The sequence below is a fragment of the Chlorocebus sabaeus genome, chromosome 20 (assembly GCF_047675955.1).
Source record: "Chlorocebus sabaeus isolate Y175 chromosome 20, mChlSab1.0.hap1, whole genome shotgun sequence".
NCBI lineage: Eukaryota > Metazoa > Chordata > Mammalia > Primates > Cercopithecidae > Chlorocebus > Chlorocebus sabaeus.
This window is the reverse complement of record NC_132923.1, coordinates 126,641,800-126,657,985: the sequence shown is the minus strand read 5'-3', so window position 1 is coordinate 126,657,985 and position 16,186 is coordinate 126,641,800. Positions and strand designations below refer to the sequence as shown.

Here is a 16,186-nt window from a genome sequence, read left to right as displayed (position 1 = left end):
TGCTCTCTAGGTTAGTGTTTCTCAGCGAGGGCACTAGTTGGAATTTTGAGCCTAGTGGAATTTGGTATAATAATAACTCATGATGAGAAACCATCCCATATATTGCAGGACATACAGAATCTCTATTTCGTGCCATTTAATGCCAGGGATGTACCCTCCTACCCCCAGCCATCAGGCAACAAGAAACACTCCCACGCATAACCCGATGTCCCCTGGTGAAAATCACTGCTTGGTGAGCTCAGGTATTCCAAGGCGTTAAATACCTGGATTCTAAAGACTCCAGAATGGATCTCCCCAGCTCGGATTTCACCTGACTACAGACTTGTAGACCAAGTATTTATCTACAGGTGTCTACAGGTGTCTCAAACTCAGCACATCCAAAACAGAACCTTGATGTTGTCCACATCTCCTGCCTGAGTCTGCTCAATCTCAGTAAATTGCGCCTTCGTTCTACCAGCTGCTCAGGCTCAATGCTTTGGAGTTGTTCTTGATTTCTCTGTGTCTCTCAGCAAATGCCTCTAGGCTCTGTCTTAAAGTATGTCCAGTATCTAACCTCTTCTCACCACCTCCAGACCATTGGCATCTCTTACCTGGATTATTGCAGTAGCCCACTGCTTGGTCTTCAACCTCCACTCTTGAGCACGTCCATATCAGGGATGGTGTTAAAAATCTCAGTCTGGGCCGGGCGCAGTGGCTCAAGCCTCTAATCCCAGCACTTCGGGAGGCCGAGACGGGCGGATCACGAGGTCAGGAGATCGAGACCATCCTGGCTAACACGGTGAAACCCCGTCTCTACTAAAAAATACAAAAAAACTAGTCAGGTGAGGTGGCGGGCGCCTGTAGTCCCAGCTACTCGGGAGGCTGAGGCAGGAGAATGGCATAAACCCGGGAGGCAGAGCTTACAGTGAGCCGAGATCGCGCCACTGCACTCCAGCCTGGGCGATAGAGCAAGACTCTATCTGGAAAAAAAAAAAAAAAAATCTTAGTCTGATCAATATCGCCACTCAGCTCAGCCATTTTGGGCATTCCTTCTCACTCAGAGCCAAATCTTATGATGAGAGCAGCCTACAGCACTCAGCAGGACCTGGCCCCACAATGCGTTTCTGCTCTCAGCTTCGGACAGTCTCTCCTCCACTCACTCTACCCCAGCCAGACTCACCTCCTGGCCCTTCCACTGACACGTGAGGGCCTTTGCACTTGCTCTTCCCCCTACCTGGAATGCTCTTCCCCCAGATTTTCCTGACTCCTTCAGATATGCACTCCCTCAGGGAGACCTTCCCTTCCCTGACTACCCTTTCCAGAGTAGCATTCCCTGACCCCTGACCCTGCTTCATTTTTCCTCATCACTGTCAGACTTACTGTGTCTGTTTGGGTATTTGTTTCTATGAAGCGATCCTCCCTAATGGAGGGAATGGGTTGGGAGCCTTATTATTCTATCTCCAGTACCCAAAGGCTGTGGAAAGGCCTGTTGAGACACCCAGGTACACATTTAGGTAGTTCACGCCTGGCTGTTCTTGTGTCTTTCCTGGCGCTGCCTTTCTTTCAGCGGATTCATTCTTGACCAGGGAATGGCAGGCCCCCCAATATCCCTGCAGAATGTCCATCAAGCACAGACTGGAGCACTTACCCAGAGGGCACTCACCAGCCAGCTTCAGCTACTCCAGCTGTGTTCCTTTCCCAACAAGAAAAGGCCTCTGAACAGATGTAAGAATTGAGGCTTTTCCTGGTGGGTCTGTGTTTGATCCGTTTCAGAGCCTGCAGTGCAGTGCCTGATTGTATCCATTTCAGAGGCTGCAGTGCAGTACCTGATTGTATCCATGAGTCAAACAGCTCTTATCATCTCCTCCCCCGTCCATGGCAAAGTTGAAGGAGGAGACTGCACCAGAGGCAGGCATGCTGACAGTTCTGTGGTGTGACAGCCTCACAGTGTGGAAAGACAAAATTTAAAAAGCTTAGTAGTACACAGACACTTACAGAGGCAGAGAGGCAGACCCCATAGGCCTCTATACTGTAGTACACTGCATCTCATAGTTTTAAAATAATGAAGACTGGCTGAGCATGGTGGCTCACACCTGTAATCCCAGCACTCTGGGAAGCCTAGGTGGGCAGATCACTTGAGGTCAGGAGTTTGAGACCAGCCTGACCAACATAGTGAAACCCCATCTCTACTAAAAGTACAAAAATGAGACCAGTCGCAGTGGCTCACGCCTGTAATCCCAGCTACTTGGGAGGCCGAGGCATAAGAATCACTTGAACCCGGGAGGCAGAGGTTACAGTGAGCCAAGACTGTGCCACTGCGCTCCAGCCTGGGTGACAGAGCAAGACTCTATCTCCAAAATAATAATAATAATAATAGAAGGCCGAGTACCGTGGCTTACGCCTGTAATCCCAACACTTCAGGAGGGAGATCACCTGACATGCGAGAGTTCGAGACCAACCTGACCAACATGGAGAAACCCCATCTCTACTAAGAATATAAAATTAGCTGGGCACGGTGACATGTTCCTGTAGTCCCAGCTACTTGGGAAGCTGAGGCAGGAGAATTGCTTGAACCTGGGAGGCGAAGGTTGTGGTGAGCCGAGATCGCACCATTGCACCCCAGCTTGGGCAACAAGAGCGAAACTCCATCTCAACAAATAATGATGATGACTAAGTAAAAGTTATTATTAAGGGAAATAAACTGCCCTTTCTTAGTACCATGATGTGTGTCAGATACTATATTCGATTCTCTTATTTCATCCTGCATGGTGACTTTCTTTTTTTGAGACGGAGTCTGGCTCTGTCACCAGGCTGGAATGCAGTGGCGTGATCTCAGCTCACTGCAGCCTCTGCCTCCCGGGTTCAAGCAATTCTCCTGCCTCAGCCTCCTGAGTAGCTGGGACTACAGCTGTGAGCCACCATCCCCAGCTAATTTTTGTATTTTTAGTAGAGATGGGGTTTCACCATGTTGGCCAGGATGGTCTTGATCTCTTGACCTCGTGATCCGCCCACCTTGGCTTCGCAAAGTGCTGAGATTACATGCATGAGCCACCGTACCCAGTAGATGGTGACTTCTTTTGTCATTGAGAAAGCGGAGGCTCATGGGAGTTAAATAAGGCACCAACGTCACCTGACTGGAAGTCTCAAAGAGCTCCGAGGCTGAAAGGATGAAACTTCAGTTATCTGGGATGAAACTTCAGTTATCTGGGAAATTTGCTGTGGTGGGCGGTTCCATCATTCCCTAAGCATGTTGGATTTATCGCGCACTTTCCAGTTACGCGCTTGGCGCTTTGCTGAGCTGATGACCAGGACCGAGCCTTACTTGGCGATTGTTCGATGTGTCCTAGGATCAGCAGCAGGCCCGTCAGTCTCAGCTTGCTCAGGATGAGCGCGTGTCCCGCTCTTACCTCGCCCTGGCCACCGAAACTGTGGACATGTTCCACATCCTCACAAAGCAGGTCCAGAAGCCCTTCCTCAGACCGGTAAGTAGAAACCAGGGGCTCTCTTTGGTGGTTTGGACTCCACATTCAGACTCTGTCACTTACAACTTTAGCAGTTGTTAAAGTCCTGGAAATTTTAGTATCACAATCACCAATAAGTGAAATTCTGTTACTGATTTTGTTCCCACTTATGCTAGTTGAGACCAGACTCTGTTGATGGACTGAAGAGTAGATGTCTGATGTCACCACATAGTCTACAGCCACTTCCAAATGCTTTAGTGCACTTTCTGCTTACACAGTACATTGGATTATTCATGTTGATGTCATGACATATTTTTACCATTATTGATTCCTATATTTTATTTATAGAAAAAGCATAAGGTAACAGCCATTGACAATGGAAGGATATCAAGTAGAATCATTGAGACCGTGTAAGATCTTTGGCTCTCTCAGTTGTACCTTTGTTACACTCAGGAAGCCAAAGGTTAATGAGAGCCGGCCATCACTAAGGTTTATGGTGGATTGCAAATAGTCAAAATGTTTGTCCTCAACTAACGAGACCTGGTTCCTGTTACTAAAATTGAAACTGAGCAGCATCACTGAAGATCTCTGCCCTGCTTCAACCACACCCACCACAAAGTTGAGAAGTTTTGTGGTGTGGCCAAGACAAGTTGCCTGTGTGGAGACATGTTTACTTTGCAATGGAATACGATATACTGTGCATTTCCCCTGATTTTCTGTATTTGCTCTTACCTCCATTATGTGTCTCCAGCAGAGGCACTATTGCCACTCCCTGGCCTGGGGGCAACTCTTTTCCACTCTTTCCACCTCATGTCTCTTCATAAACAGATTTTAGTTCGAGACCCATGGAACACAAAACAAAACAGCTCACTGCCCAGACACTGGCCTCCCTTCAAGGTTTGCAGAATTCTGTGAAAGCCAGATAGTAAATAGTTGATTAATTCCTCTTTAACAAGGTCAACACCCACCTGTTTTGTAGACTTGTTGGGAAGATTAAGTGAAAACACACATAGAAGTACCTGACCTAAGGCCGGCATGGTGGCTCATGCCTGTAATCCTAGCACCTTGGGAGGCCAAGAAGGGTGGATCACCTGAGGTCAGGAGTTCGAGACCAGCCTGGCCAACATGGCAAAACCCCATCTTTACTAAAAATACAAAAATTAGCCAAGGCATGGTAGGGCATGCCTATAATCCCAGCTGCTTGGGAGGCTGAGGCAGGATAATCACTTGAACCCAGGAGACCCAGGTTGCAGTGAGCCAAGATCACGCCACTCCAACCTGGGTAACAGAGCAAGACTCTTCTCAAAAATAAATAAATAGGCCGGGCACGGTGGCTCAAGCCTGTAATCCCAACACTTTGGGAGGCCGAGATGGGCAGATCATGAGGTCAGGAGATTGAGACCATCCTGGCTAACACGGTGAAACCCCGTCTCTACTAAAAAATATAAAAAAACTAGCCGGGCGAGGTGGCGGGCACCTGTAGTCCCAGCTACTCGGGAGGCTGAGGCAGGAGAATGGCGTAAACCCGGGAGGCAGAGCTTGCAGTGAGCTGAGATCCGGCCACATAAATTTTTTTAAAATTTTTTATTTATTTATTTTAAACCTGCTCATAGACCTGAGCCATCTGTACACCATAGCCCTGTTCTTTTGGCTCCAGCCTTATGCCTGTGCCTGCTGTGATATTTTCATTTCTTCTGCTGCACTGTTTACTATCTGGCCTTCGCAGATAAGGTATAAAGGCATTTCACTTTGCAAACCTTTAAGGTCTGCATTTTCACCTTCTTCACTGACTAGCTCAGATCTCTCCTACCTCAAACAAAATGACCAACTCTGTCCTGTTATGACTCGTTTATTTTACAACTTCTCAACAGTGAAATACAGGAGTACCCTGTGCAAAAGCAAATTCTTGAAAAACTAAGTATATGTCGAATTTGAATAAATCCAGTTATTACATTTCATGAAAACCTTGTGACTGAAAGGAACACTTTCATGACTCCCTTTTATGGCCAGTGTTTAATGCTCCCTAAGCCACATCTTCCTGTTTCAGGTTTGCTTAAAACCATTCATACCCAACCGTAGTGAGTACTGAGTCACCTTGTGAGATTCCTGCATAGATTATTATTATTTTCCAGGTGTTACATTTAAGTTTACTCTGTCTCATTGACTGGATTTAAAACTATTCAAGACATAACTTCTATCTTCTTTCCTTGCTTTACTTTGTTATCTGTATCTGATAAGTACATAAGAATGGCACAGACTGAACTGCCAGGGGCTTTTAACATTTAAGGGGAAAAAAGTTGATGAAATATTGGCTGGAAGAACTGACTCAAAACTTTTTTGGCTCAGATAATGGTAAGATTTGTATAATTTTCTCTCTTTTACTTGTTTCTCAATGAATTTGGAGTGATACTTTTTTAAATTAAAAGCATAAATTTAAAGAACAGTTTGGCTTCTGTTGGTATTTATAAATAAATATTTCATCAGCCTGCAACATTCCATTAAGTATTAGAAGTATCAGATCGGAAATGGGGAGTAAAGTTGGAATATCATGTTGTCTTTCTTCAGCTTATGACACACAGCACCTGTACGGATTCTTTGAAGACTAATGCAACCAGTTCTGTTCCTCCACTGAAATGGGAGGTTTTGGTCCTTTTCACTTGTCTCAACAGCATGAATTGTCCTATTATCCTGTGATTTCCTAGGAACTTGGACCCCGATTGGCTGCAATGCTGAACTTTAATCTTCAGCAACTCTGTGGCCCCAAGTGCCGTGACCTGAAAGTTGAAAACCCTGAGAAATACGGCTTTGAACCAAAGAAGCTGTTGGACCAACTGACGGATATTTACTTACAGCTGGACTGTGCCCGGTTCGCGAAAGCCATTGCTGACGACCAGGTCAGTGAGTTGAGTTGGTCTCTCTGTGAGTTTACTGGCAGGTCTGGAGATAATAACCACAGTGGCCAGGGAACTTGTCTGGTGTCAGTGAAGATGAATGGGTTGTTTCCCTCTGAGTGTGAAGAGTAGATTTGGGCTGGGCGCGGTGGCTCAGGCCTATAATCCCAACACTCTGGGAGGCCAAGGCAGGAGGATTGCTTGAGGCCAGACTGCAGTGAGCCATGATTGTACCACCACATTCCAGAATGGGCAAGAGAGTGAGATCCTATCTCAAAAACGCAGTGGCTTATACCTGTAGTCCCAACACTTTGGGAGGTCAAGGCGGGCAGATCACGAGGTCAGGAGTTCAAGACCAGCCTGGCCAACATGGTGAAACCCCATCTCTACTAAAGATACAAAAAATTACCTGGGTGTGGTGGTGCATGCCTGTAATCTCAGCTACTCAGGAGGCTGAGGCAGGAGAATTGCTTGAACCCAGGAGGCAGAGGTTTCAGTGAGCCGAGATTGTGCCACTGCACTCCAGCCTGGGCAACAGGGCGAGACTCTGTCTCAAAATAAATAAGTAAGTAAAACACAAAAGTAAAGAGCAGATTTGGTGCTCTGATCCCTTTCCAGTTGAGTTCTTACCCCATCTTTGTAAGGGCCTTCTTGACAAATCTGTTACATTTCTGAAAAGAGCCCGATTTCTCAAGGGATCAGAATCTTCCTCCCTAGTCTCCTGCTAGAGTGCTGTTATTTTTGGGGTTGTCCAGATTGAAAACCTCGTGTCGTTATCTTTACATTCTTCCCTCTCCTTTATTCCATGGCTCTCCTGTGAGCAGATCTGTTTGTGTGTGCTTCATTTCCACAGCCACCAATTTAGGCTAAGCTGTCCCTGTGTGATCTTCTAGTCATCTCATAAAGGGCTGGCCCCGTCCATGGTCCGTTCTGCCTCATTTTCAACGTCCTCACAGCTAACGTTTATTAACTGTACACTGCATTTCACCCCCGTTTCACATCTCTACCCATTTAGTCCTCACAAAATTCTTTGATGTAGGTTCTATTAAAGTCTTTGTTTTAAAGTGAGGAAAGAGGCACAGAGAGGTTAAATAGCTTGCTCAAGGTCAGAGAGTTAGTGTGGGACAGAGGCATGATTGATGTCCAGGCGGCCTGGCCTTGAACCCATATCCTCAGTCTCTCTGCTGTCCACTTAAAAAGCCCACAAAGAACCACGCTTGTTTCTTTGTCTCTGTCTTTGTTCACACTACTTACCCAAATACTATTCATGGCTCAGGTTAATCATCAGTAGGCGTTCTAGAAGGTTCTTTACCCATATCTCATCCAAGGGAATAATGTTACAATAGAAGCATTGTAGGTACTTTTTTTTAGTGACAGCTTTATGGAGCTATAACTCACATATGTAGGTGCTTTCTGATGTAGCAGGGGAAGTGGTCTTAACAAAGGATTTGCAGTGAAAAAAAAAATACATAGTCATGTGCTGTTTCTGTCAATGATGGACCACAGAGACCGTGTGGCACCATCATATTATAATACCGTATTTTCACTGTACCTTTTCTATGTTTAGAATACTCACCATTGTGTTACAACTGCCGACAGGACTCAGTACAGTCCCACACTGTACAGGTTTGTAGCCCAGGAGCAATAGGCTGTACCATAGAGCCTCGACGTGGTGTAGGCCACGCCATCTAGGTTTGTGTAAGTAAATTCTATGATGTTTACACAACAACGAAATCGCCTAACAAGACATTTCTCAGAGCAACACAGGACTGTATGTCTAAAGCAGTTTTTTCATACAAAGTAGTGATCTGTAAGAGGGTTAGGAAATTGTAGCTACTTGTAGGAGATGTTAAAATATATACTGCTTTACTAGCCCCCGACTATATAATACTGCACTGATTTAGAAACAGAAGGCAAGTCATAGCCTGCAGTGAGGGAAAGAAAAGGGAAGCACTTAGCCATTGAGGTGGGGTCCACACCTGACTGTAGCTGGAGTCTCCAGCCGAGCCAGAGGTCAGTGGGGCTCTTCCATCGTTACTGTAGCGAGGCTTGGAAGAGCTGTTTAGTGTGTGCCCTCTCTAGGGTGGTTGTGCTGTGACTGCCACATCACAGGCACTTAACGTAACACACAGACGGTTTCCATGTGGATGGGCACAGCACACCCAGTGAGGTGATGCAAAGCAAGTGGGTGACAAAGGAGTGCTTTGAGCGGCCTGTCCTTGGTGACCAACAACACATTTCATTGCCTGGTCATGCCTTGGCCTGTGGTGCTGGCCTCTGGTGGCACCTGGTTTGAGTCGTAGACAGCAGTTTCTGGCCCAGTGGCACACAGGGATCCTTGAATGTCTAGATAGTCCTGTTCTTCCAGAGCGGTGAAACACACACACACTTCCCAGTGACGCATGGAGAGAAAAGCATATTTTAAGAAGTGTTGGGGCTGGGCGCAGCGGCTCACACCTGTAATCCCAGCACTTTGGGAGACCAAGGTGGGTGGATCACAAGGTCAGGAGTTCAAGACCAGCCTGGCCAAGATGATGAAACCCTATCCCTACTAAAAATACAAAAATTAGCTGGGCACAGTGGAAGGCAGCTGTAATTCCAGCTACTCGGAGGCTGAGGCAAGAGAATAGCTTGAACCCGGGAGGCAGAAGTTGCAGTGAGCTGAGATCATGCCGCTGCACTCTAGCCTGGGCGACACAACAAGACTCCATCTCAAAAAAAAAAAAAAGTGTTGGGCTGGGTGCGGTGGCTCACACCTGTAATCCCAGCACTTTGGGTAGCCGAGGTGGGCAGATCACCTGAGGTCAGGAGTTTGAGACCAGCCTGGCTAACGTGGTGAAACCCTGTTTCTACTAAAAATACAAAAAATTAGCCAGGCATGGTGGTGCACGCCTGTAATCCCAGCTACTCGGGAGGCTGAGGTAGGAGAATCGCTCGAACCCGGGAGGTAGAGGTTGCAGTGAACCGAGACTGCGCCCCTGCACTCCAGCTTGGGCAACAAGAGCGAAACTCCGTCTCGGAAAAAAAAAAAGAAGTGTTTTTGCTTCCTTTCACAGTGTGGTGTTTATGCTGATTATTGGGTATTTTCTGTTTATATTGGCCATAAGCTGATTAGGGGCCTGCTTACTTGATGGTTGTAGAAGAGAGCTTTGGTGGAGCAGGGGGCGGTAAGTGCAAAAGGATGGACGACAGCTGGCAAGCACTGGGGAAGAGATTAGAGAATTGCATTTTCTCCTTTGGAAGCAGCAGTATCTTAGCTGGCTTTGGTTTGGTTTGGTATGTCTTGTTTTCCTGGGAAGACAAAGGAAGAAGAAAATGACAGCTTTGCAGGTAAAGAAACTGAGAGGCTTCTCTCCGTCTATACTAAGAGTAGGCTGAAGACTCATGTCCAGAAGGCTGACAAAAACGTGCCTGGATGGGCCGGGTGCCGTGGCTCACGCTGTAATCCGAGCACTTTGGGAGGCCAAGGCAGGCAGATCACGAGGTCAGGAGAGCAAGACCATGCTGGCTAATGCGGTGAAACCCCATCTCTACTAAAAATACAAAAAAATTAGCCGGGCGTGGTGGCGGGCGCCTGTGGTCCCAGCTATTCGGGAGGCTGAGGCAGGAGAATGGCGTGAACCTGGGAGGCAGAGCTTGCAGTGAGCCAAGATCGTGCCACTGCACTCCAGCCTGGGCAACAGAGCGAGATTCCATCTCAAAAAAAAAAAAAGGTACCTGGATGAAGAGCCACTGAGCTTGATGCTCAGGAATCTGAGGTCAGAGCTCCATGCCAGAGAAGTGGCATATCACATTGGTCCCAGGAGCCAAGAGGACCAGGATAGGGAGATGTTAAAGTGGCCTAGACTGTGCCTTTATGGGCAGATGCCAGTTCCGTGGACAGAGTGCATATCTGTTGTCCATGAAGCATTGTCTGTTAACACCATTTTCCATTAAAAAAGAAAAAAGATTCAGCATCTACTTAGAAAATAAAAAAAACAAAAATCCCATCAAAGTCACGCTTCCCCCCATGCAGTCAGTCTTTCCTAGGTTAATTGCTCCCTCCACTAACCTACCACAATACGAGTCTACATCTTACAAATTTAATGCTTCATTTTCTGTTAATTTTTTCTTCTTTACTGAGGTAAAATTCATATGTAACATAAAAGTAACCATTTGAAAGTGTACCATTTGGTGGCATGTAGTGCAGTCACAGCATTGCACAGCCACCACCTCTACCTAGTTCCACAACATGTATCACCCTGAAAGGAAAAGCTTAAAGCAGTCACTGTCTAGACCTCTTGCCCCAGCCCCTGGCAATCACAAATCTGCTTTCTGTCTCTCTTTTCCTATTTTTGGATTTACTTATTCACCTATCCTGGATATTTCATATAAATGGACTTATACAGTGTGTAACCTTTGATGTCTGGCTTATTTTACTTAGCATCATGTCTCAAGGTTCATTTGTGTTGTAGAATGTATCAGTATTTCATTCCTTTTCATGGCTGAATAATATTTCGTTGTATGGATATACCACCATCTGTTTATCTTCATCCATTGATAGACATTTGGGTTTTCGCCAGCCTTTGGCTGTTGTAAACAGTGCTGCTGTGAACATTCGTGTACAAGTATTTAAACACCTGTTTTCAGTTATTTTGGGAATACACTTGGGAGTGGGATTATTGGGTCATGTGGTAATTCCATGTTTAACTTTTTGAGGGATGCCAGAGTATCTTCTACAGCTGCTGCCCATTTGACATTCCCACTGGCAATGTATAAGGTTTAAGTTTCCATTCTTTCTCATTTTTTTTCTTTTGTTTGCTTTATATTCTTTCCATCATGAAGTTTAAATTAAACAGGTTAATTTGTTTTTGTTTCTTAAATACTCATGCTAGTAGAAGTGACATGGTATTTCATTGTGGTTTTGATTTGTATTTCCCTAATTACAAATACCATTGGACACCTTTTCATGTGCTTGCTGGCCATTTTTATGTTTTCTTGGGAGCAATGTCTATTCATGTTCTTTGACTATTTTTTAATTGGGTTGTTTGTATTTTTGTTGTTGAGTTGGAAGAGTTCTTTTTTTTTTTTCTTTTTTTTTTTTCTTTTTTTTTTTTTTGAGATGGAGTCTCCCTCTGTTGTCCAGTCTGGAGTGCATTGGTGTGATCTCGGCTCACTGCAACCTCTACCTCCCAGATTCAAGCAATTCTCTTGCCTCAGCCTCCCAAGTAGCTGGGACTACAGGTGTGCACACACATGCCTGGCTAATTTTTTTTGTATTTTTAGTAGAGATGGGGTTTCACCATGTTAACCAGGATGGTCTCGATCTCCTGACCTCATGATCCGCCTGCCTCGGCCTCCCAAAGTGCTGGGATTACAGGCGTGAGCCACCGCGCCCAACCAGAAGAGTTCTTTGTGTATTCTGGATGCTAGGTGATATCATATCATTGGATATATGATTTGCAGATATTCTTGGATATATGATTGCATCACTATACAGAAATACCCAAGGCTGGGTACTTTATAAAGAAAAGAGGCTTAGGCCGGGCACAGTGGCTCACACCTGTAATCCCAGCACTTTGGGAGGCCAAGGTGGGCAGATCACCTGAGGCCAGGAGTTCCAGACCAGCCTGGCCAACATGGCAAAACCCTGTCTCTACTAAAAATACAAAAAAAATTAGCCAGCCATGGTGGCGCACACCTGTAGTCCCAGCTACTCAGGAGGCTGAGGCAGGAAAATCGCTTGAACCCAGGCGGCAGAGGCTTCAGCGAGCTGAGATTGTGCCACTGCACTCCAGCCTGGGTGATAAAGTGAGACTCCGTCTCAAAAATTAAAATTAAAATGAACTGGGCACAGTGGCTTGCACCTGTAGTCGCAGCTACTTGGGTGACTAAGGTAAGAGGATTGCTTGAGCCCAGGAGTTTGAGGCTGCAGTGAGCCATGATTGTACCCCTGCACTCCAGCCTGAGTGACAGAATGAAGCTCTGTCTCAAAATACATATATATATTTATAGTAAAACATATGTGGCCAAAACACTGGCCACTTGTTTCGCGATGGTGATACCAATACAAATATATATCATCACTAAGCTAGTGGCCAGTGTTTCTGCTATATATGTTTTACTATGAATACAAACTACAACATACTTTGCTATTTGGCATGGCAGTCATTTTTGTGAATTAGACACTTGTGAGGCAGATGTTACTCTGCCCATTTTACACTCAAAGAGCCTGGGCTCACGAGGGTTCACATTTGCCTGTGACTGCACAGCTGGTAGGTGGTAGGACCAGAATTCAAGTTCAGATTTGTCTGGGTCCATGGTGGGCGCCCATCCTCCACTCCACATCTTCCCTTCCTGGGGACATAAATTGTGTCTGTTCCCAGTCCTGTTCATCAGTTCACCGGGGTGGTCTCACGTCCATGGAGCCCCTGACATGTGCTGTGCTGAACAAAATGAGCTTGAAGGAGGCTTAAAAGTGAACAAGAGAAAGCTCATCTAGAGTATGAACAATAGTGGATTGTTTTTACCATGCTTACCTTTGTGGAAGAGAGCTGAAATTTGCACCTCTTCTTACAGGCTAGCAGGGCACAGTGTCCCCCCAAGGACTGAAATAGACTAGCTTTCCTTCTCTTTTTAATGTTGAAGCTTTAAAAGAAATGCATGCCAGCTGTAAAAATTAAAAACAAAAAACAAAAAAAAAAACCCATCTGCCTCAGGCCTGCAGCCCTCTCCAGAGGGAGTGACCTCGTACAGTTTGGCACATATTATTCCAGTCCTTATCCATTTGTAAGCATAAAAAGTGCATACTTTTATGTGGCTGTAAATGCATAAAGACTGGGATATATAAAATATATAAGTATATATAATTTTAGGGCTTCTTAAGGGGGGAAAAATCCACAAATGGATTATACTTTGGATATTTTCTGCAGCTCGCTTTTTTCCACCTCACATACCTTTACGTCTCACGTTGCCATTCCTCCTTTGCAGAGATCCTACAGTAAGGAGTTGTTTGAAGAAGTAATTTCAAAGATGCGGAAGGCAGGAATCAAATCCACAATAGCAATAGAAAAATTTAAGCTGCTCGCCGAGAAAGTGGAGGAGATAGTGGCCAAGAACGCACGCGCAGAAATTGACTACAGCGACGCTCCTGATGAGTTCAGAGGTAAGTGGACTCGTCGTTTTTATGCTGATTTCTTTTGAGTTAACTGGAAATCGATAACATTACGAGAGGACGTCCTGTGCTATTAATTTTTTAATGGTGCGCTAGAGCTGCTTTTTGAGGCAATCTGTCTTAAATTACATTTGCCTATTTTTAGCTCATATTGTAAATTGAGAGGAAGAAACATCGTTAGCCTGACTTAAAGCCAGAGAACAGCCCTGAAGATTCTAAGGGCAGGGCTGCCTTTGCGAGTGGGGATTCACATTTTCAAAGAAGAATTCCCAGAAGTCCTAAGGCAAAGGATTCCAGCCTGCCGTCCTCCCCACGGAGCCTGTGGGGCCTGCTGCTGGGTCTGTCCCAGGCTCTTTCTTCTCTGTTCCCTCCCCCAGCAGTAGCTGACAAAGGATTGCCTTCCCCTCTACAAAAGGCAATGTATATGCCTTTATTGAAGGCTGATTTCCTTCTAAACCTGGGGGCCTCTCAGGGGCCCTTTGATTGCTGTTCCTTTGGATAGATTTTTTGCCAGTAGAAGCTTTGTTTTCTTTTTCAGTCTTGGGCTCTCTTATTAGAGTTTGCTTTGCTTTGTCCCTGCAGACCCTCTGATGGACACCCTCATGACTGACCCCGTGCGGCTGCCCTCCGGCACCATCATGGATCGCTCCATTATCCTGCGGCACCTGCTCAACTCCCCCACGGACCCCTTCAACCGGCAGACGCTGACAGAGAGCATGCTGGAACCAGGTAGAGGAAGGCGCAGTTTGAGGCGCAGCGCTGGCATCAGTGCCAAGAGACAATGCCCAAGTCACATATCGGAGATGAAACAGAAGGGAAATTTATCAAATGCAGAAACTACCTCGTTTATGACACTCTGTAGCAAAGACCCAAAACACTCTTGGCCCTTTTTCCCTGTAGACGTCCAGTCCCTCCCTCTCGTCCCAGTCCTTCTGCAGTCTTCGGCTCAGTGAGGGAATGAATGGCCTTTTCTTCCCTTCTATACAGACTGACAGGCATCCTCTCTCAGGAGGAGCCCTCCCATCTGGGGCATTAATCCTCCTTTTTTTCTTTTCTCAGTGCCAGAACTGAAAGAGCAGATTCAGGCATGGATGAGAGAGAAACAGAACAGCGATCACTAAACCGTTCCGCCGCCCACCCTCTGCTAGACACAGCCAAGGCCAACGAGGCAAGCAGAAGCAGCGGCCGCAGCAAAGCTGCCGTTCACGTGTTGGAGGCCAATTGTGGCAGACCACCCAGGCCCACCCAGAGCGAGCAAATGCTGAGACCTGGAAGGACATGGATGAGAAGAGGAGCCCGGTTCCTGTACATATATTTAAGTGACAAACACGCTCAAAAGCTTAAAGGACAGGTTTTATGGTTGCTTGTGTAATAAAGCACGTCCTTCGTATGTCACAGTTTGGGGCAACGGAAGTCTTTTAGTGATGGCTGATGGGTCTGGGCAGCATCCCTTCATGAATTTTTTTTTAATCCAATATCCGTTGATTTGATTGTGATTAGAGAACCTTGGACATTTTGCTGCTAAAGAATCTTTTCTCCCCTGTCCCCCTTCCTGACCCTACTTGCACTGCTGTGGATTTTTTTAAGAGAAGCAAAAACAGAAGTAAGCCCCTCTCCCCGGCCCACCAAACATATATTCTGTGAGATAACTGTGCCTGCTACCAAGTGTTCATCCTGGGATCGTATTTTTATATCATATTCACATATTTGTTTTTTAATTGGTGTTAGATGACATGATTAATAAAAAAGGCAAGATATTTTCAGAATTTGAATTTCAGGTTTTTTTCTTTTGAAATGTCCCTTTAAGATTTTTTTATTCTAAACAAAATAAAGAAAATCTTGCTGCTCTGGTCCTTGTAATAAGCCTTTATTAGGCACCTGAGGAGCAACTGCAGCAACATCTAGGGGTGTCAGTGTATCAGGGCTTATGTGACTTACCGTATTTTGGGAAGATGAGGGTTGGGTTTTTTGTTTTTGTTTTTGTTTTTGTTTTTAATGCTATGTGACAATTCGAAACCTTCACAGTTATCCTCTGGGGGTAAATCAATTCCTCAACCCTTGGGTGTGTGAGTTTGAGGCAGGGTCATTTGTATGATGTGTTTGGCCTTACCAAAGCAAAAGAGGGTGCAAGAATGTGGGAGTATGTCTGCCGGTTTCAACACACACAGACAAACACAGCCACACGCGCACACAAGTATCAGACTTTTTGTATTACCGCTCCCTACTTAACATACTTGAATTCTTGAATTTCCTTTGGGGTAAAAAAGGATTTGAAACCATAAAGTGTTCTGAAGAAATTAAGTCTATAAAAAACATACTTTCTTTTTTCTTTTCCTTTTTTCCCCTCCACAGACAATGTCCTCTGTTCAATTCCTAACGCAAACTACAATAAATGGTGATACACATTCAGAAGAAATCTTCTTTGAGTCTCTTCTTTTTTTGTGGGAAAAAAAAAAAAGGGCAGGGTGGGTGGGTAAACAAGAGCCAAATGGCTGCGTGTGGTGAATGACCTTTCCTGGATCCAATTAGGAGCTGCTATTTTTAAGAGAACTTTCTTATTCATGTCAGTCTCGATGCGACATTTGGTTCTCATTTCACTGTTTGCTGATTTCAGGGGGTAAGCTTTGTCATATTCAGTCTTCCTCCTTTCTCGAGTTTCTTCTGCCTTATCTCAAGTATCTTCCTAGATTCTTCCTCAGGCC

General features: G+C 45.5%; 1 protein-coding gene across 2 annotated transcripts in view; it reads left to right on the top strand.

Moving 5' to 3' along the window:
* UBE4B (ubiquitination factor E4B) overlaps positions 1 to 15,900 on the top strand; it is a 147,535-nt gene extending 131,635 nt beyond the window's left edge. For both annotated transcript variants that reach the window (XM_037985057.2, XM_037985059.2), the window contains 5 exons: positions 3,327 to 3,461; positions 6,143 to 6,334; positions 13,301 to 13,475; positions 14,067 to 14,213; positions 14,544 to 15,900. In XM_037985057.2, the coding sequence (XP_037840985.1) occupies positions 3,327 to 3,461; positions 6,143 to 6,334; positions 13,301 to 13,475; positions 14,067 to 14,213; positions 14,544 to 14,605 (711 nt within the window). In that variant the 3' untranslated portion in view covers positions 14,606 to 15,900. The remainder of the gene's footprint in view (positions 1 to 3,326; positions 3,462 to 6,142; positions 6,335 to 13,300; positions 13,476 to 14,066; positions 14,214 to 14,543) is intronic.
* Positions 15,901 to 16,186: the final 286 nt, after the last annotated feature.